The following is a 22,869-nucleotide window of genomic DNA, read 5'->3' on the forward strand; positions in this document are numbered from 1 at the left end:
ACTCAAGGGCACCCTATGTCAGTATGAAGGGATTGTGGATACCTATAAAGAGCAGGTACAAAAACCACGTAAAGAAGCCGATGATATTTTGAAGGACTGTTTAGCCCTAGTCGGGGCACTGAAGAGGTTGAACCCTTATTTATACAGACAGGGATTCTCTCTCATAACGGGAATACAGATGGATTGTCCCAGCAAACTGACATGCCTACCACCTCCTAGTCCGGTCATCCCCAGGTTGACCCGCAAAAGGGTCAAGCCGGGTCTGCCGGAGTGTTCCACAAGGGGGGAGCTATGTGACAGACCCTTCTGTCAGGACTGAAAGAGTTAACTGTGTTTAGCTTTAAGAATCTAATTTCTAAAGACAGGTTTTCTGGCCTCAACTATTGTGTGCTATAATTACATTTAAGTAATAAACAGGCCATTGTTTAATCACCCTCAGAGAACAGACGCTAGGTGATAAGACAAGCCAAATGTGTTTAAGTTGTTATCTGCCTAAGTAAAGTATTTAAGTAATATAATTCTATTGTATCATGTCAAGGGCGCTTCTCCCTTTTATCTAATGTACAACATTCTTTCAACCCCCATCTGAGGGGGGGTCAAAAACCTGTATAAATCTGTGTGCTGCCTTCAAATAAAGTTGTCATTCTGTTTTAAACCTGAAACTGGCTGGGTTGTGAATTGCTGATTGTCTATGCAGGACATTGTTCATCTGGTATTAACCCTTGGTACACAGTTGGTACCGTAACAACACGCAAACACAAGATAACAAGAAACTAAACGATAAATCATGCACTCCACTCATGCAGAGACAATTCTCAATAGCAAGCAAAATGAAATACACTTCACAATTCAATATGCTGTCCACAAAAGAGAAAAACATAACAAACAATGAAAACCAATCGTTCTTGTCTTACACAAAACGAAACATTAGCTGCTGACACAAATTTCAAACAACCACAATTAACTTAGAATGCAACACATATTCTGACATTCGCTGAAATGCAACACACTCAGAACATGACAAACAATTAAAAACATCCACTATGTACAAAACTTTAATATCACACAAAGAAAGCAATCACAGCAGATGCCCAAGAAACTTAAGTTGCAGATTGCACAAATAAAATTGCGCTTATTTGGGAAAGATCAGATAACCACAGTAGCCACTGTTAAAGGGACATTCTAGGATAAATGAAAATTCATTATTCAGATAGGACTTTTAATTTTAACCAACCTTCCTAGATTAAACCAAACATAGGGAGGCTTATATGCTAATTTTTTAAACCTTTGAGGACTGCCTCTTATCACAGGCTGTATAAATCTCATTACAACACCAAGAGACAGAATACACGTAAGCCATATAAATAAAACCAAAACTGTGAACAGATAAATTAGCTAGTTATATAAATGCAGTAGAATCAGATAAACTGTGCATCATTTGTTTTAGGGGTGTTTATTTCTAGACACCTTATAGACCACGGCTTAACTGTTAAGCAGCAATCAAAGTCATTGCAATAATAGTGGTAGACTAGTTAATAACCAAATAACTATATATTTTAAAGTGTCACTGAAATCACTTCATTAAATAATATCTCATTTATTTATTGAACGCAGTGGGGGTTATTTTAAATAACAAAGAGTTATATCTGTGAGATACAGTTTGACAGCCACAGAAATAAAATGATCATTTTTTAAGCTATATTCTATGACAGAATATAATATAAATACTTGTTTCTTTGTAGTGAGCAATTTATAGTTATCATTTTTTATAACATAGAACACCAGTACTGCCGCTTTAAATGTACAGTGCAAATTGTTCTCTCTGTAACAAAGCCAAACACAAGAGAGAAACTTCATTTCTTTTTTTTTTTTAAAGAAAACCAAAACATGCACAGTGTTATCAGTCTTTCTCAAGGATAGTGAGACAAGCTCAAAGTTTCATTTCTACTTAAAGGAGAAACACTGTTTACTGCTTAAAAATATAAAATTCACACTAAAACTTGATAAATGCTAATTAGTTTAACCACAACAAAATTATTGGATTTAACGTTGTATATAATTTGATATTCCCCATTCTGCAGCTCTCGAGCCAAATATAACAACCGCATATAACACAAAAAAATAAGCTTTCTGAAAAAGAAATACTAATACAATTTCCCCTTTAAATTAATCCCAATGATCCTTATAATAAAAAAAATTATACTGACGTTCATTAAATAGCCTAAACAAGCATAAGCAGCATAAGAACGCACTCACAGTGGGATGCAGGCTAATTAAAGGGACATTTTAACCAAACGCAAAAATAATCTTTAATTGAAACTGCTAACACAGTGAAATGTACTAGTGTTAGGCTTACAGTAAACCTCATCGTCTTTTATGTAAATATTCCCTTAAATTCTCAGATGTTATACCAGTTTTCCTGTATCCCTTTAAATATTTTCTCTCCTGTTTTTTCTGGGTTTTTTTTTTTCTTTTCTGTCCTCTAGTCTCACGGATCCCTCCACTAAAATTGTAGACAACTTATCACTTCAGTTTGCATTACAGAGAGAATTAAGTTATGCTGCAAAAAAATATCTGCTATCTGAACAGCAAATTTAAAATAAATATATACAAAGAAAGGTCTCTAAAAATATATTTAGCAAACTACTAATACAGGGTTATTGCACTGGTTCTTTAAATAATAAAATGACAATTTTCTATTGCTCCGTCTACGCACTGAGCTCTGATTTTCCAGACAAATATAAGATAATATGCCGCTTGTATAACAAGTCATGGACAATACATTAATAGCAACACCTTGTTACAGTGAACCGTCCCTTTATGGACTAACCATTCATCACGCAAATTACATATGTATATCCTAACCATAATTTAGGCTGCTTGTATGATTTACCACACCAATTTCACCTCTGTACTGTAGCATGACCTGCAGATTAATTTACTTGCAACAAAAACGGACGCCCTTTTAGAAAAACTTTCAATTACAGCCTATAAATATATTTCATTGTGTGCACCCACGCCGTGCACAGACCTTACAAATACAACATACGTTAACCCATTAATCATACCAGAAACAGTTTCATATTTACCAGAGCGTGACAAAAAATCCCACACCATCGCACTTTCAAAGCCGTTACTTCACTTGCAAAAACAATATCATATCTTTACATGCCGCCACACAATTATCACTTAAAACTAAAGCTGCATATGAATACCACATACTTAAAACATGCTGGTGACTTTAAAATACAGGTATATAAAATAACATGACCAAATATCTTCTAAAAACGTCTGATTTCCCAGCAGAGAAACAGAAGGAAACATTATTACGATACAGACACACAAGTTCATTTCATCTCGCATACCAAAGATTCACTCCCTTTTTTCCTTTCTCAGAAAAGCATCTATTTCATAGCGTACGACATACATATATATATATATATATATATATATATATATATATATATATATATATATATATATATATATATATATATATATAAAAAAAACACTAGATTAACTTTTCACCATGTCCACAATGTATTTTTTTTTTTTTTTCCGATTCCACGCAAAATGGCCATTTTTTGCCTGGAGTGGGATAATCATTTTCAAATAATACATTCTGTTTTTTTGGTTTAAAGCAAATCTGTTACACTCATACCACAGTGAGAACCTACAGACCATCACACATTATGCATCTCAATATACAAAATTTCATTTTTGTTACTGCAAGCAAACAAAAAAAATCTTACAAACGGAGACAGGATTTCTTTTCTCTCTCTTTTTTTTTTTTTCTTCTGAGCTATGTGCGCGCTCAGTGGTGGCCCCCCTTCTTTGCCTGCTACATTCTTTAACACAGAGATTTCTCTATTTATCAAACAGCAGTACTTACTGACAGTGTTTTAAAAAAATATTTCTGTCTTTTACAGAAACTATTAACTCTTCTTTTCTTTTACCTTATACATGTAATTTTCTCTGTGCAATCTTATCTATGAGCAGTTCCCCTTTCTCAATACAATAATAGCCACAATAATAACATGCACAGCCACTTAATATTTTCTACGCACAGCATAATTTTATATAGCAGCAACACAAATAACCAAAGCAAAGCAAGCATCAGATATCAACATGAGCTTCAGGTGGGTAGCAAAACTCTATTATGGGAATGAATATGGGAAACTTCAACACACGTGAGACTCACTCACTCTGCCAAGTTCGCCCGGAGTAGCTTATCTTAAAAGCTCCCCGTCAACTGGCATACATATATTACTTGCGCGCTTATCACCGACAGGACTCACAATACCTGTCGTGTCCCAGCACAGGACTGATTACCTGTCTGGAGGGGTATCACAACTGCCGGCAGGACTATAACCTCCGCAAACCTGTGCTTCAACCACAGGAACCCCTTTAACCTTATATCATTATCATATATTACACCTTTTTTTTTTTTTTTTTAAAAAACACAAACAACTAAATTTAGGTTCAGATTCACAGAAGGAAAGCATGGTAAAAGCACTCATACTTACACACTGCGAATCCCACAAACTGCCACCAAGAATTGTAAGGTGTATAATCCCACGGGGGGGTGTCAGCGCAGGCCAAAGCCTGGGGCCTAGTGTACCACCTGAGGCATATGTAGATTATCTGATAAGGGCCCCTTAGAATGACTCAGACCACGCAGCATTATGATCGAAAGCCAATTCTGTTTATTGCACAGTGCAAGCCTTTCTTATAGTGACATACAGGGTTAAGGGGATGACACGTTAGGACCGCGTCATCTTACACAGTTATACAGAGCAATTTACAAGGAAAAACTGGAACATGAGTTTCTCATAACAATATTTACAGAGTCATAACAAACTACCATCTGCAGAGACAACCGAGTGTCTAAAGCCTCTTGTTTACATTATCTTATTCTATCTTACTTCTAGGCATTAGGCCAGGGTACATTGGCAAGGCCGAATAGCTAAAGAAACTCATAACATGCATATAATTCTCACTGCATAATACCCCAGTATAATAAAGTCTATTCATTACAAAATGGCTGCGAGGAACAAGATGGCTGCGAAGAACAAGATGGCTGCCATCAGGTTCATATTACCCCTAACAATGATAGTGTAGTGTTAGGTGTAATTGTAACTTAGGTTAGGACTTATTTTACAGGTAAATTTGTATTTATTTTAGCTAGGTAGTTATTAAATAGTTAATAACTATTTAATAACTATTGTACCTAGTTAAAATAAATACAAAGTTGCCTGTAAAATAAATATAAATGCTAAAATAGCTACAATGTAATTATTAGTTATATTGCAGCTATCTTAGGGTTTATTTTACAGGTAAGTATTTAGTTTAAAATAGGATTCATTTATTTAACTATAGTAAATTTATTTCGTTTTATTTAAATTATATTTAAGTTAGGGGGTGTTAGTGTTAGGGTTAGACTTAGGTTTAGGGGTTAATAACCTTATTATAGTAGCGGCGACGTTGGGGGCGGGAGATTAGGGGTTAATAATTGTAGGTAGGTGGTGGCGATGTTAGGGAGGGCAGATTAGGGGTTTATAAAATGTATTATAGTGTTTGCGAGGCGGGAGTGCGGCGGTTTAGGGGTTAATCCATTTATTATAGTGGCGGCGATTTGCAGTCGGCAGATTAGGGGTTAATACTTGTAGTTAGATTGCGGCGACGTTGGGGGGGGCAGATTAGGGGTTAATAACTATAATGTAGGGGTCGGCGATGTTAGGGACAGCAGATTAGGGGTTAATAGCTATAATTTTAGGTTGCGGCGATATCAGGTCGGCAGATTAGGGGTTAATACTTGTAGTTAGATTGCGGCGACGTTGGGGGGGCAGATTAGGGGTTAATAACTATAATGTAGGGGTCGGCGGTGTTAGGGACAGCAGATTAGGGGTTAATAGCTATAATGTAGGCGGCGATATCGGGTCGGCAGATTAGGGGTTAATACTTGTAGTTAGATTGCGGCGACGTTGGGGGGGCAGATTAGGGGTTAATAACTATAATGTAGGGGTCGGCGTTGTTAGGGACAGCAGATTAGGGGTTAATAGCTATAATGTCGGTGGCGGCGATATCGGGTAGGCAGATTAGGGGTTAATACTTGTAGTTAGATTGCGGTGACGTTGGGGGGGGCAGATTAGGGGTTAATAACTATAATGTAGGGGTCGGCGATGTTAGGGACAGCAGATTAGGGGTTAATAGTTATAATGTAGGTTGCGGCGATATCCGATCGGCAGATTAGGGGTTAAATAATGTTATTATAGGGTTTGCGATGTGGGGGGGCCTCGGTTTAGTGGTTCATAGGTAGCTTATGGGTGTTAGTGACTTAGTGTACTAAATGGGTGTTAGTGTACTAAAACATACCGAATTTCTGAACCGAATAGAACCGAATTCAGCCGAATCCGAATAAATCCGAAACAAATTTATTCGGATCCGAATAAATCCGAAACAAATTTATTCGAATCCGAATAAATCCGAAACGAATTCATTCAAATTTTGCCGAATCCGATTCGATCCGAACCGAAATTAGAAAAGTCCGAAACGATCCGAACCGAAAACGAACCAAATTTTTTAGCCGTGCACATGTCTAATTATAGGAGAAAGCTGATCCCTAACGGTTTTAGAATTCGCAATCTGCCAACTATTGGACGCAAAAACCCTGAGTTCTGTAAGTGCTGGTGCGCAATTCTAAATAAGTGCTCACTCGATCTTATTTTTTTGGTCACTGAAGAAGTGAGGAACTTACTCGATCGAATTAAATCTGAGATCCAAGAATGTGAGAATTATAAGACACCTATCATGGTGGAGGATACCTCTGAGCCATGGCTTGAGAAACTGGCAACATAGATAAAAGAATATAAGGATACATTGGTACAGTTTAAAAACAGCAAACTGCAGATGGTATGTGAGGATCACAAAGAGAAAACTGTTTATCGATGGTTGATTGGAGGAGACAATAGGAGATCTTTTACACAAAGACGAAGGAGACAAAGATATTATACGAAACACAGTCACTCTAAACAGTTGACACTAGCTCTGGATCTGACACAGATGCACCTCAGGGTGCGAGTGGTCCTACCAGTAGCCAACCCACTGGACATCAAGTTTTTCAGGGGGTCACCACCAGAGCTGGTCAGCGAAGAAGAGGGGGAGGCCCCATATTCGCAGGGGAGACTGGAGAGAGAAAGCCGCCTCTACCACCCAGGTAGCATCTATCATTGGGGGCACAGAGGACCTGGTAGTGAATATCAGTGATCGGGTCCTGTCCTCACCGGAGATGATTGTGCTGAATAGAGGCCTAAGTTTTGTTCCAGCCCGCAGAGGTGATAACTTTAGTGTCTTTATTGACTGCCAGAAGTTCCAGAGGTCTTTAAGACTTAAAGAGTTTTTTAGAGATGCCCCAAATTTGGAAGAAAAACAACCTTTCAGGACTAAGAGTTCCTTTGATCCCCAAAGTAGCAACTTTAGTATTAAGACCTTTATGAGACTAATTACTAAGGATTTAAGTGACGCACAAGCAAACTCTTTCCGTAATAATCTGTCTGAATCAGAGAGGGATGCTATTGTGTCACTCTCTAAGGACCCTGACATTGTGATAAGGACGGCTGACAAGGGTGGGGCTGTGGTAGTGTTGAATTACAAGGATTACAGCGATGAAATTAAACAACAACTGAATGATACTTACACCTATCAACCTCTAAATAAGGATTCTCTGAAATATTTCCAATTATTGATTGATCAAGCCGTACAGATGGGCATTAGAGAGGCTTGGATCATTGAAGAGATATCCAAGTTTCTGCTGATTGAGTATCCAGCTTGTCTAATTTTATATACATTACCTAAGATTCACAAAGATCTTAAATGGCCCCCTGGAAGACCAATAGTTTTGGCTAAAAACTCCATTACTTCGAGACTGATGATTTTTGTTGATCACTTTCTTCAGCCACTTGTGAGGAATATGAGGTCTTACTTGAGGGATTCAACACAACTCATTGAAGATTTGAAATCAGCCTCTATTGAAGGACCATACATTCTGGCAATTGCAGACATAAATAGCCTTTACATCATTATCCTGCATGAAGCAGGCAAACTCTACGTATGTGAAGCCTTGGATAGATACCCTTATGTTGGTCCTCTTTTTAGAGAGAGACTTTTTAATACAACTTCTTGATTTAAGTCTCCAGCTGAATTACTTTTGTTTTGAGGGCAAATTTTACCAGCAGATCTCTGGCACGGCCATGGGATCAAACGTGGCCCCCTCATTAGCTAATCTCTTCATGGAGCAATACGAAACTACAGTCATGCAGATTTATAACAAACCAGAAGTACTCTTCTACAGATGCTATATCGATGACCTCCTGATCATTTGGAGGGGGTCACTGGTACATCTTGAGACATGGTTTACTCTTTTAAACTCTTTACAGAACCTGGTTAAGTTCAAGATGACACACAATGCAACGTCCATTGAATTCTTGGATCTCAGAATTTTCAAACTGGAGAATGGCCAATTGGGTACTTCACTCTTTAGGAAGTCTACTGATAGAAATTCAATCCTACACGCCACTAGCAACCATCCTACAGCTTTATTGAAAGCAATTCCTAAAGTGCAGATGTGCCGTGTTATTCAGAATTACAGTGATGCCCTATGGAGGAGTGAACAACTTATTGACATGGAACAAAGATTTACCCAGAGGGGTTATAATCCTTGCCTGATTCGTCAAAGTAGATCCTCAGCCGAGAGTGGGACAACACCTTCTAATTCAACTAAGACAGATGTTGAGCCAAGAATGACCTTTACCACTACATATAGCCTGTCCACTAGGTCACTAGGGAAGGCTCTCAGGCAACATTGGCACTTAGTACAGAGTGACCCTTCACTTCTATTTCTACAATGGCAAAATCCAAGAGTGGGCTATAAGCGTGACAGAAGTCTGAAGGACTCGCTCATGATGACTGATCCTAGTCACTGCTACAAACAGGATACCTGGCTACACCAGAGAAAGAAAGAAACACGGGTGCTACAGGTGCACTGGCTGCACCACCTGTAATGCTATGATTCAAGGACCCACATTTGGACACCCCCACCAGCAAAAGAGATACCAGATCAGACATTTCCTCACTTGTACCTTTGTAGTGTATCTGCTAAACTGCAGTTGTGGCAGATTTTACATGGGGAAAACCACTGATGATGCGAGGACTCGGCTTGCGAACCATTGGTCTTCCATTAGGGGTGCCCTAAAGAAAGGTACCAGCGACCAGCCAGTGGCCAGACATTTTTTGGAACAAGACCATGGGGTACAGGATCTTCAATTCACATTGATTGATCATGTCCCTCCACTTAGGCGTGGGGGGGGATACAAAGAAACTTCTCCTTCAAGTAGAGGCGAAGTGGATCTACCGACTAAACACTCTACAACCTCATGGACTTAATACCATGTTTGACTGGCATTGCTTTTTGTGATGGGCTGTTGGGATCCCCCCAATAGTGATTTTTGATGACAGTCTTTGATCACATTGTACTAATCCAGTTCCCAGGATTGAGATGAGGGTCCACTATCCATATTATTGCTGTGCTTGGGTTATCTATATCCCCTACTTGCTGATTATCTTAATAAGATTCTTTATGGGGGGTAGTGTAGCCTGTTTAGCTGCTATGTCTTGTTTTAGGTGGTCCTTAGTGTCACAACTATGCTATATGTGCTTATATTGTTGGAACACTATATCTTCAGGGAGTCTAGGTGGCACACATTCTTTCCAATATTTACCTTATGTTTTTCAGTTTTCTTTCCCTTATTAGCAGTTCTTTGATTGGTTAGCGTAATTTTATCCATATATTGGAATAGCTATCTCACACAATCATGTATGGATTTGATTGCGGCTACAGCCGTGGTCTTTATGTATATGTAGTGTGTAACTTGTTTGTTATGCTACCACTACCCCCGGGACTCCTAGATAGCCCTTAGCTTATATGAGAGATATATATATACTAGTTGCGCCCAGGTCTTAGTAGATTAGTGAGTTGGAGGACCTTTCATTACATGATATTTGTAGGGCTATTGTTTAGTGTCCCTGCGTGTCTTTGTTTTGTTATACAGCGTGCCGCTGTGTTGGTGTCACTATGGCAACATGGAAGCTTCGATGCGATAGGCAGTTGCCTCGCATGTGATGCATTGGATACTTCCGGGTCTCTGTACAGAGTTGTGCCGCTCCAGAAGCTGTCGGTGTGCCTATGTGAGCCTTTCACAGCGGTTCTTACATGGGTGAGTTCATTAGCGATATGCAGATTGAGAATCCTTGGCATTGTTCCATTTTTTCGCTTGCAGTATCATCTTTAGGCTTGCGATCCTTGTGTGTTATGTTGATATATACGCTGCAGCAGTCTGCCTTTGTGGGGTTAGGTATTGTGTCCTCCGTGTTTACATACCATGTTTTTTCTTTCCATTTTCCCTGTTTTAATATAAGTCACTATCACTTATGGAAAATACACATTCAGACATTTTATTTATTTGGTATGTCAATGATAATGCACAGTTGTTGATAATGTGACGTAGTGGTCACCTTAACAACCGTTTTTGGCGGTTTTTTACTCTAATTAGGGGGTGGGATTATGAATTGTTTGCTTATATATGTATTTCACTTTATATCACTTGTTGTCTGAGGAAGGGGATATATTATCCCTGAAACGTTACGGTCACGATCACAGTAAAGTTTATTAAAATGTTCCAGTGAGTGCAAGTTTTTTCCCCGAAATGTCACAACAATAAACCACGTTTTGTTATTTAAAGTCCAGTGAGTGCGGATCTATTTTGCAGTATTGAATATAGATATAGATAGATAGATGGATAGATATGTAGTCGCAAAGAAAATGCCCTCTCAGGCTATTTTGGTTATCAAACCAGCCAAAATTGTATTAACGTTTCAGGGAAACTTACATCCCTTTCATCAGAACAACAACAGCAAACTCCTCTAGTGTGTGCTATTGCAGAAATGTTCTATTACAGCACACGCTAGAGGAGTTTACTGTGGTTGCCGTGACAACACCGGATTGCAGACAATTACGATCAGATTCATTGAGGTTGTGTCATGTGTCCTCTTGTAAATGCATCTCCTGTGTTCACATAGGTGATATTGACAATAATGAAAATAAGATGCTTTATGATGGGATCGTTGCCAATTTCCAATGAATTTGAATTTGAAATAGGGCCGTAAGCGATAGTTCGTCACTTCCGGTTTCACAATATCTTGGAACGCATGTTTGCGTTCCAACACCATTTGTTTGACACCTCAGGAATTTGGAAGGGGTTTGTATGTCACTAGATTTTATACACTATAAATGTATTGTTTTTTCTCACTGTTGATGAAAGGGATCTAAAACAAGTGCATTTCCATTGTAACTATATGATACTACATATTTGCACCCAGGTACCTGGCAAGAAAATAAATAAATATAGTGTGTTCAATATATGCAAGCTCCTGAGGAATTAAAGGGTCATGAAACCCAACATTTTTATTTCATGTTTCAGATAGAGCATGCAATTTCAAACAATTTTCCCATTTTACTTTGATTATCTAATTCCCTTCAGTCTCTTTATATCTTTTGTTGAAAAGCATATCTAGATAGGCTCAGTAGCTGCTGATTAGTCGCTGCACAGAGATGCCTCTTGTGATTGGCTCACCCATGTGCATTGCTATTTCTTCAACAAAGAATATCTAAAGAATGAAGAACATTAATTAATTAATAGAAGTAAATTGCGATGTTGTTTAAAATTGTATTCTATATCTGAATCATAAAATAAAAATTTTGGGTTTAATGTCACTTTAAGTTACAATAATAAAGGAGACCCAGAGAAAAAAGGTAAATTTGATAGTAGCCAGTAAACTTATATGAAAACTTTACATAGTGCCCAGTAAAACTTTGTTATGGGGAACTGACTTTTTGTAAAGCTATTTTTTACTCCTGACACTGGCCGCCATATTGCAACCGTCTCACGTGATTGTCAGTATATGGCAGGGTTATAACTCAATATATTTAACAATCTTTCTTTAAATTAAACCCTTAATCAATATGCATATACTAGGAACCATAAAATTAATATAAATTCCTGAATTCTTTATTATTAGTTAATATCTATAATCACATAGAAATATATTTGTAGGAACAAGAATATGAATCAATACTATACACGTATATGAATTATTAAAATATGCTATACTCTTTACAAAGCAACCCAAATTGTAACTTTTAACTAGCCTTATTCACAATAGAATTTCATTCAATTTACACAATGAGATTCCACGATATTTAGCTGCTAACATTCAAGCAATACACTCAGCTATTTAACCACAATTTATTCTACTATAATTACAATTTAAAACATCAGAAATTGTATATATTATTTGTGCCAACAATCAAACTCTATGTCAATTTATCTAAGCTGAATTAAGTTCTTAGTTACCTACAGTTAAAACAAATTCTAAGACATATATATATATATTTTGCAAAGAGAAATTAGTTAGCACACAAAAGACAAACTTGACACTATACAGGACTATGAACACAGTTAAAATACTGAGTGCCCCTTTAAATCTATTAAATATGATTTGACTATGTTCTTACCAATTACATGTGTTTAAAATATTAAAACAAAAATTATAACAACCATACATCACCAGTGTGAACCAAATTGTAGTTCAATCTCCCAAAAACTTCTTTGTTTTCCAAATATCTTTAGATCATCTCATTTGAAGGAAAGTTATCGCATAGATCAAGGTAAGTTTTCAGTTTCTTGCTTAAAAGGATTGCAATTAGCTATTCCTTATATAATCATTGATGATCTTTTTCGTTCACGCCCACGGTGCTTGTCCCTTCTCATTGGACACTCGGGAGGTTCCATCGGATTGGCCCTGGAAAATTTCATTTTTAACAGCCAAAGCCATCTGGCTGTAATACTGGACCTTGGCCATCGTGGGGGGGGGGGGGGGGGGGACATAATAAACAAAACAGATTAATTCTTAACCTCACATTCATGTTTGCTACAATTTTAAATATCTTCCATATAATGATTATTTAAAATCATCATAATTTCTTGCATTAATTATTTAAACTCCGAATTCCAGGCAGGATAGCATCATGTGAATTTTCTGATTATTTTAATATGAAATCAAATTCTTTTTAATATCATATTACATCAAAATAATTTATACTGCTAACTATTCCAAAATTAATAGCATTTAAAATCCTGATACTGTATATATATTCATACAAATACAGCATGTTTTATGTTCCATATTTCTAATAAATCCTGAATGCATGAATCTTGTCTATGGTCCATATTCATATCTTGTTATTATATGTCTGAAAAATATAGAGATACAGAGGTTATTATTCCATACACATTAATATTTCATATCTGTATATCTCTCTTTGAGAGGATAAAATACACAGGATATCATTTAGAATATCAATTAGATATGTACTTCTTAGATGCCTGGAATGAAAGAGATAATTGTTAGAATGCTCATTTTAAAATCCTAAAACATTCTATGCTTCCAAAATATATATATACATACACACATTAATTTCTTTGTAGTGTTCAAAATTATACAAAATCCAACAAATTATGTAGGCTGTAATGTCATATGTGTCTGTGCTTGGTTTTATCCTCCCCCAGACGTAAGTCTGCATTACGTTTATTCAAGTGTCAGAGATTCAGTGAGCCATTGCATTGTTATCACATCTGTCTGTTAGCATTTGTTTCTTTTCAGATTAGAAAGATTGGGTGAAGGATTTCAAAACACTCTTGAGCATATCCTCCCCCAAAGTACAGACTATTGTCTCCAAATAACCAAGGGGTTTCTTTGAAATGGTTGATGGCCAAATGTTTTAGGACTAGAAGAAGGTTTAGTCACCATCTGATAGGGACTTCATTTTCACATCCTATCAAGGAAATGTTTCCTTTGAAGTGATTTTTATGATTCATCCTGTGTAATTAACAGAATTGGGGAAGGATTGCATTTTTGTCAATCAAAGCATTTAATGTCTTATAAATGAATGAATCATTCGTTATTGATTAGCCAAATATATAATAATATATATATTAATCTTCACATATACCTTGACATGATAGTGCCACAAACTGTATATAAGCACTTTAGTTACTATGAAGGTATTATCTCTACTGTGCAGCTGATGCCCATATCCTGCGCGGGTTGCCCCTAGTACCCTATGACACAGCCTTAGGGAAAATGCTGCTTTTACCGTCAGGCAGGTTATCAAGTAGAAGCAGTGGCAGTTTCAGGGGCCAACATCTGGGGGAAATAACTTTATAAAAGGTGAGTGTCACATTCTACAGCATTATACAAACATATCTATCTAATGTGCATTTAAATGGAAAGTTTAAAAAAAAGTTGATTTAAAGTGAAGGTCAATTTAAATGAATCGGTGCCCGGTTTTTAATAATAATCCTATTAAAAACAAGAGCACTTTAATTCATCAAAATTGACATTTCACTTACCTTTCACTTACCTTTTAATCTTCACAGCCGCTCCAGCGATTCCCCCCGGTCGTCGGAAGCCTCTTCATACGTCAGAAATGACAAAACCAGCTTCCTCCAATAACGGCTTCCCCCCCGGGGAATCTTGGCCTGAGGCAACACCGTTATTGGAGGAACTTGGATTCATCATTTTGGACCCGTGAAGAGGGCTTGCGACGGGTGAAGGAAGCGCAGCAGCGGCTGTCAGGATTAAAAGGTATTTGAACAAAACAAGTGAAATGTCAGTTTTGATGAATTAAAGTGCCCTTGTTTTTAATAGGATTCATCTAAATTGACCTTCACTTTAAGTAACAATTTGTTTGAAGGAGCATTATATACATAATAATTGAATAATGGATACACAATAAAAAGACAATGCAATAGCACTTACTTTGACTTTGAAATGAGCAGTAGAATATTTTCTGTCAAATTTTAAAATGAATCCAATGTTCCCTCACATGTATCATGTGACAGCCACCAGCCAATCACAAAGGCATATACATCTATACTGTGCACTTTCACACATGCTCAGTAGGAGTTGAAGCCTCAGGCCTTCTGCATATAAAAAGTTTTGATAATAGAAGTATATTGGAAAGTTTTTTTTTATGGCTGCTTTATCTGCCTCATGAAACCTTCATTTAATTGACTTTGGTGGCCCTTTAAAGGGACATTTTTCTTTCATGATTCATATAGAACCTACAATTGTAAACATTTTTTAAAATTGTATTCTCTATCAAAATCATGAAAGAATAAAACTGGGTTTCAGGTCCCTTTAAGCCCAGCACATTATATGTAACAAGCTGTTGCAACACACACATCTGCTTAGCTAAATTACATTATAACCCTTTTATAAAAGAAACTTGAAACCTTTTTGTTTATCTGATGTTTTTATTGAACATTTGAGCTCTTTAATGATATCTCTGACCTACTTATCTGATTACACATTTTCCTGTTCACCTTTGTATACTGATTCATTTTGAGTCATTTGCTTTTTGCTGTTCTTTAGTGACCCACAAATTTGCATTACTAATAAAGTTACATTGATATTTGAAATACGTAAATGTGTCTTAAAAAAATGAAAATCTACAAATTCTACGCATTCTATTCCTTGAATGAATCAATTAGCAATAGACCAGAGTAGCTGGGTAGGATGGTTATCAGGTCACAGGGCAGGATTCTTAAAGGGATACTGTAGTGCATGCTCTAATTTAAGCACTACTGACCTTGCAAATCTCTGTCAAACCCCTGCACATACTACCGCTAGGAAGCTGCAGAGAACTGCTGGTTCCCGAGCAGAGACAGCTAGTGAGCCAATCAGCAACAGCGGCCCAACCCTGCAATTCCCTGGGGCTCCTAAGTGATATTTTAACTGTGTTAAATCACTTTACAGGCGTTAAACACTTTCGGCTAGATTTAGAGTTCTGCGTTAGCCTTAAAAAGCAGCGTATTACGAGTCAGGCAGGAAAGGGTCTACCGCTCACTTTTTTTCCGCGAATCGAGGCTACCACAAATCCCCTTACGTCAATTGCGTATCTTATCTTTTCTATGGGATTTGCCTAATGCCGGTATTACGAGTCTTGGAAGAAGTGAGCGGTACAGCCTCTACCGCCAAGACTCCAACCGCATAAAAAAGTCAATAGTTAAGAGTTTTATGGGCTAACGCCGGAACATAAAGCTCTTAACTACAGTGCTATAAAGTACACTAACACCCATAAACTACCTATGAACCCCTAAACCGAGGCCCCCCCACATCGCAAACACTAAAATAAAATTATTTAACCCCTAATCTGCCGACTGGACATCGCTGCCACCTACATTATAGCTATTGAACCCCTAATCTGCTGTCCCCAACATCACCGACACCTACATTATATTTATTAACCCCTAATCTGTCCCCCCCAATGTCGCCGCAACCTACCTACAATTATTAACCCCTAATCTCCCGCCCCCAACGTCGCCGCTACTATAATAAAGTTATTAACCCCTAAACCTAAGTCTATCCCTAACCCTAACACCCCCCTAAGATAAATATAATTTAAATAAAATGAACTAAAATTACTATCATTAAATAAATTAATCCTATTTAAAACTAAATACTTACCTTTAAAATAAACCCTAATATAGCTACAATATAACTAATAGTTACATTGTAGATATTTTAGGATTTATATTTATTTTACAGGCAACTTTGTATTTATTTTAACTAGGTACAATAGCTATTAAATAGTTATTAACTATTTAATAGCTACCTAGTTAAAATAATTACAAAATTACCTGTAAAATAAATCCTAACATAAGTTACAAATACACCTAACACTACACTATCAATAAATTAATTAAATAAATTAACTACAATTATCTAAACTAAAATACAATTCAATAAACTAAACTATAATACAAAAAACAAACACTAAATTCCAAAAAATAAAAATATATTACAAGAATTTTAATCTAATTACACCTAATCTAAGCCCCCTAATAAAATAAAAAAGCCCCCCAAAATAATAAAATTCCATACCCTAAACTAAATTACAAATTAATCAGCTCTTTTACCAGCCCTTAAAAGGGCTTTTTGCGGGGCATTGCCCCAAAGTAATCAGCTCTTTTACCTGTAAAATAAAATACAATCCCCCCCCAACATTACAACCCACCACCCACACACCCCTACTCTAAAACCCACCCGATCCCCCCTTAAAAAAACTAACACTACCCCCCTGAAGATCACCCTCCCTTGAGCCGTCTTCAGCCAACCGGCCACCGATGGGACAGAAGAGGACATTCGGACCGGCAGAAGTCTTCATCCTATCCGGGCAGAAGAGGACATTCGGACTGGCAGACATCTTCATCCAGACGGCATCTTCTATCTTCATCCTTCCGGAGCGGAGCCATCTTCTATCCAGCCGACGCGGAGCCATCCTCTTCTTCCGACGGACTAACGACGAATGAAGGTTCCTTTAAATGACATCATCCAAGATGGCGTCCCTCGAATTCCGATTGGCTGATAGGATTCTATCAGCCAATCGGAATTAAGGTAGGAAAAATCTGATTGGTTGATTTAATCAGCCAATCGGATTGAAGTTCATTCTGATTGGCTGATTGGATGAGCCAATAGAATGCGAGGTCCGCGCCGCGGAATCTGTTGGCGCTCTACAAATAACCGATAATAATAATATAGGGCAGATTACAAGTGGAGTGGTATTTAACGCTCACGTTCGAGCGCTACCTCTGCTAGAAGCATTATTATGTACAAATCCAGAACTTAGTGTGTTGCACTTTCACAAGAAGAAATCCAGCTACGAAAAGAACCTCTGCTGCCCTCTGCCAGGAAGTTGTCAATGGGAAGAAGGTTTACCTTCCAACATGACAATGACCCAAAGCCAGTGGTGTATTTAGGTTTTCTGCTGCCCTAGGCACTCAGAATCCTGCTGCCCCACCCCCTGATTTTGGCCATTTTTGGTCAGGCTTTCAGCATGTCATGTGATAGTTTGGCTGGGCATAAATACAGTACAGAAAAAAAGACTAAAACAATTCACATTTACTGTCCCTTTAAGTTGGAAATATGAGAGAGACAATTGAGGAATGGATACCAAAACTCAGATATTAGTTTGTGCTAGGTTAGGGTTCCCTTGTATAGTTGGATAGGTATGTTAGATTCTGTTTCTGTATTATTAATCTTGCAGACTTGCTATGTTTATTTGGTGAATAAAGTGTGAAGTTGGTTTAGGACCAGGACCAGGTAGAAACATAATTCATGGGCTGACATATGTGGGCAGCAACTCTCCTTGAGATATCTAGAGTGAAACCTAAGTTGAGGTTCTAAAATGGCGGCAGCAGCAGCCATAATTAGAGAGGTGCATGTCCCTTTAATATTTGTTAGATGTCATCTAATCTTTTTTTCAGCAACTCTGCTGGTATATTACATATGTGCTGTTCAATTACAAATTAAATGTATTTCATATAATATAGTAGATTATTTGGATCCTGGAAGATACCTATTGAGGGGTCAAGGTGGGATGAGATGTGGTAAACATAAAATGGAAAGAACCGCTAGAGAGTGAGAGCAGAGGGAATTGTAGACAGTCTGACAGTCACTAACAGTGTCTCACGTCACGGTGCCAGTTTTGTAAGTTTCTCTCCCTCCCGAGTCCCGGATCCATCTGAACAGACTAGCGTCAGACTCACTCAGAGTGTTAATAATGTGTTGGCTCAGCACACAGCAAAAATGACCACACAGTGGTTGAAGGAGAAAAAGGTGAATGTCCTCGCATGGCTTAGTCAGAGCCCGGACTTAAACCCCATTGAATATCTGTGGCATGACTTAAAGACTGCAGTCCACAAACGGTCACCATCAAATGTAACGGAACTAGAGCAGTTCTGCAAAGAAGAGTGGGCAAATATTGCACAGTCTAGATGTGCAAAATTAGTAGAGACATATCCCAACAGACTAAATGCTGTATTTGAATTGTCTTCATTTTTTCCTGACATGTTGGTGTTATATCTTTCACTTGGATTTTATAAATTGCACTAAGTAATTACAACTGGATAAACAAACCTGTGTCTGTCTTTGTTTCAGTCTGCATAGCAACAAAATGTGATTATTTTCAAGGGGTGGTGATTCTTTTCAATACCCACTGTATAGGCTTATATATATTTATATTTGCTGCCCATCACTGCACTACTTAACCCCTTCGCTGTGCTAGTTCTCATTCCGTGTCTGACGGCATGAGAACGAGGCTCCCATTAGAGCCTATGGAACTGCACACCTCATTGCGCCTCACTTGTAATACCGGTATTACTCAGTTGAGCACACATATCGCTTTCGTTTAAGCAATATTTTGCACTCAACTTGTATTCAAGCCCTATATGGCAACAGTTTTGCAAGAATGTTATCCATTTGCAAGCGCACTAGATGGTAGACACCGACCTTGGTATCTCCTCAACACAGAATATCATGAGAACGAAGCAAATTTGATAATAGAAGTAAATTGGAAGCTTTTTAAAATGCTATGCTCTTTCTGAATCACACAAGAAGATTTTTGGGTTTCATGTCCCTTTAAGCTTGTGAAGTCTGCAGCGTGCACTTTGAGTTTTTAGAACTGGAAAACCCACAGTTTTCAGACATAAATTACAGGAAAACGAGGCAAAATCAATTATTTTATTATTAGTATAATGCCAAGTTGTTGTACGACATATAATTAAACATTATATATTACAATATGAAGGTGCTGATTGTCTCTTTAATCTTCTTATTTCATAATCCAAAAACCAAATGTGCAGAACTAAAGGCAAACAAATTGGCAGTTTTGAGGTTTAGGGGCCCATTTAACAAGCTCCGTTCGGAGCTTGTGGGCCCGTGTTTCTGGCGAGTCTTCAGACTCGCCAGAAACACCAGTTAGGAAGCAGCAGTCTAAAGACCGCTGCTCCATAACCCTGTCCGCCTGCTCTGAGCACGATCGGGTTGATTGACAGCTCCCTGCTGGCGGCCCATTGGCCGCGAGTCAGCAGGGGGCGGCGTTGCACCAGCAGCTCTTGTGAGCTGCTGGTGCAATGTTAAATGTGGAGAGCGTATTGCTCTCCGCATTCAGCAAGGTCTTGCAGACCTAATCAGCACTGTCGGATCAGGTTCGCAGAACCTTTGATAAATAGGGGCCTTAGTGATTACATCACAGGTTGAACGGTCTGGTGACTGATTCTTTTTAATAGCGTGTAGTGATGTTAATAGGTGCAATTAAAGGAACATTAAAGTCAAATTAAAATGTTTATGATTCAGATTGAGCACTTAATTTTATACAATTTTCCAATTTACTTCTTTATATATATATATAGGTATAGATCTATAGTTTACCAAATACCATAAGATATATGAAGAAATATGTTTTTAGGAAGAAATAGAACATATTCTGTTATGTGAAGAACATTGGAATGTGAAATATTCGATCGGGTGTAAACACAAGTAAGGTCTTTGGTTTTTCCACTTTTCATGTTTCATTAAAGTATTTGGCAAATATGTTAATGCAATCACAATATTGTAAGTTTGGCTTTAGGTTAGAGCGAGCAAAAACGTTTAACTTTCAACGTGTAACACGCACAGTATCCAACGCGCACAAAAACTTAAATCTAGCGGAGTTAGTGCGTGAGCAATAATTACCACTCCACTTATTATCTGGCCCAATATGCCTACAAAATCCCTGACTTTGCACAAGTGTACCTCGATTAATTGATGCTGTTTTGAAGGCAAAGGGAGGGGAGGGTCACACCAAATATTGATTTGATTTAGATTTTTCTTGTATTTACTCACTTTGCATTTTGTTAATTGCTAAAAATACTATGATCTAATTTGCTTCAATCTCTTGGTATCCTTTGATGAAGAATCAGAAATGCACTACTGGGAGCTAGCTGAATACATTAGGAGAGCCAATAACATGTCATACATCGCAGCCACCAATAAGTGGGGTCAAAAAGTGGGGTCAAAAGTACATCATATTACAACTCATTTTGTTTCCAGTATTTACAGATCTAGCTCAGTTTACTGACCGTCAATACCAATAACAAATGCTTTTTTTACTTTATATCCTCCAGCTCGGCGAGAAGTACGGCAGCGTCTACACGATTTACTTTGGATGGAATCCAGTTGTGGTGCTGTATGGGTACGACACATTGAAGGATGCGTTGCTTGGGCAGGCAGATGATTTCAGCGGGAGAGCCATTGTCCCGGTCTTTGAAAGGGTTGCCCATCGGAAAGGTTTGCTTGTGTTTTTTATTTTTTATTATAATCTGGGTCCTGTAACGATTCTTGATAAATATTTCATCACCCAACTGGCTAGCAGCAAAATATTAAGCCATGATTTACTTTTCTTTGGAGAACGCTCTTGTGGATGATTCTACTAACCTATAAAAACATGTTACTAGATAATAAAACATATCAATGACTGTTTATTATGTGTTTAATGTAACCCAGGGCTGGTCTTCTCCAATGGAACTCACTGGCAGCAGCAGAGGAGGTTCTCTCTTGCAACCCTGCGTAGTTTTGGAATGGGGAAGAGGAGTATCGAGGAACGTGTGACAGAGGAAGCCACGTTTTTGGTGGAGTTTTTCCAGAGAAAACAAGGTAATCTTTATTTAATAATATAAAAACAAATTGTCCTGGCAACTGAGATTATAGAAACCCCCTCATTGGGACACTGAAATGTGCAAAAATAAGAAAACAGAGCCTGCAATAAACAAATCAGTTTACTTCTTTTATCAAGCTTACTTCTCTTGGTATCATTTGTTGCAGAGCAAACCTATGTAGGGTCAGGAGCGTGCACGTCTCTTGACCACTATATGGTAGCAGCTTTGAAATAATGCTTGTAAACACTGCTGTCATCTAGTGCTCAAAATTATATCTCATTGATAAAAACCTTATCAAAAGAATGCTATCATATAGTGCTCCAGACGCAAGCACACTGCTGAGCCTTCCTAGGTATGCTTTTTAACAAAGGATACAAAGAGAACAAAGTACATTTGCTAATAGGAGTAAATTGTGTATATATATATATATATATATATATATATATATATATGTGACGAAACCAATCTCGCCACTGTACATTGGAGGGCCTGTTATGGAACATTCTTTGGGCTGGAGGTACATGGGCTTATGGATACCCAGAGACTGCATGGAAATATGGAATTTTATATGCTGGACACCCCATGTACTTTCATAACTCTGTCTTATGTCTATGTCACCCTGTATCCATAAATACAGGATGGGTACAGGGTGTGAGTGCCCCTTGTGGGAGCAATTGTGACTCTATAAGCCAAGTGGGCATAAAAGACTTTATAGCTAATAAGAACTGTTCCTATATTCTGTAATAAGATGTATTCTATGTATGTTTAAGATCTGATTGTGTCTCAGGAGTCTGTCTAGGTAAACTGATTGTGTTTTGTGTGATTATGTTAACTAGACTGCCCAACATCAGATTGTCTGAGTACTTAATATGTTAATCTGTTTTACCTGTGAATAGACAATTCTTAGAGGTTTGATGCATTGTTCATATGTTTGCTTTACTGTTTAACCAATGCCCTCTGTAACCTGAAGCCAGGGTTATATTCAACCCCCCCATCTGGGGTCAAAACCTGTATAAATACTAGGCATTCAGCCTTTAATAAATATATTCTGTTTTAAACCTGAAATGTGGAGCTTGGTCTCATGTTTGCAGGGAAACTGATCAAGGTTGTGAAGTGCTGATTCTGTATGCAGGACATTGTTCCCTGGTACTAACCCTTGGTACACTGTTGGTACCGTAACATTGGTGGCAAGCGACGGGATTGATCCTACAGCCAG

At 37.8% G+C, this 22,869-nt stretch overlaps 1 protein-coding gene across 1 annotated transcript in view; it reads left to right on the forward strand.

Moving 5' to 3' along the window:
* Positions 1 to 22,869, forward strand: part of LOC128656298 (cytochrome P450 2F3) — a 68,374-nt gene that overhangs the window by 29,294 nt on the left and 16,211 nt on the right. Inside the window, exons 2-3 of the mRNA XM_053710135.1 lie at positions 21,123 to 21,285; positions 21,502 to 21,651. Of these exons, the coding sequence (XP_053566110.1) occupies positions 21,123 to 21,285; positions 21,502 to 21,651 (313 nt within the window). The remainder of the gene's footprint in view (positions 1 to 21,122; positions 21,286 to 21,501; positions 21,652 to 22,869) is intronic.

The sequence above is a fragment of the Bombina bombina genome, chromosome 1, assembly GCF_027579735.1.
Source record: "Bombina bombina isolate aBomBom1 chromosome 1, aBomBom1.pri, whole genome shotgun sequence".
Classification (NCBI taxonomy): domain Eukaryota; kingdom Metazoa; phylum Chordata; class Amphibia; order Anura; family Bombinatoridae; genus Bombina; species Bombina bombina.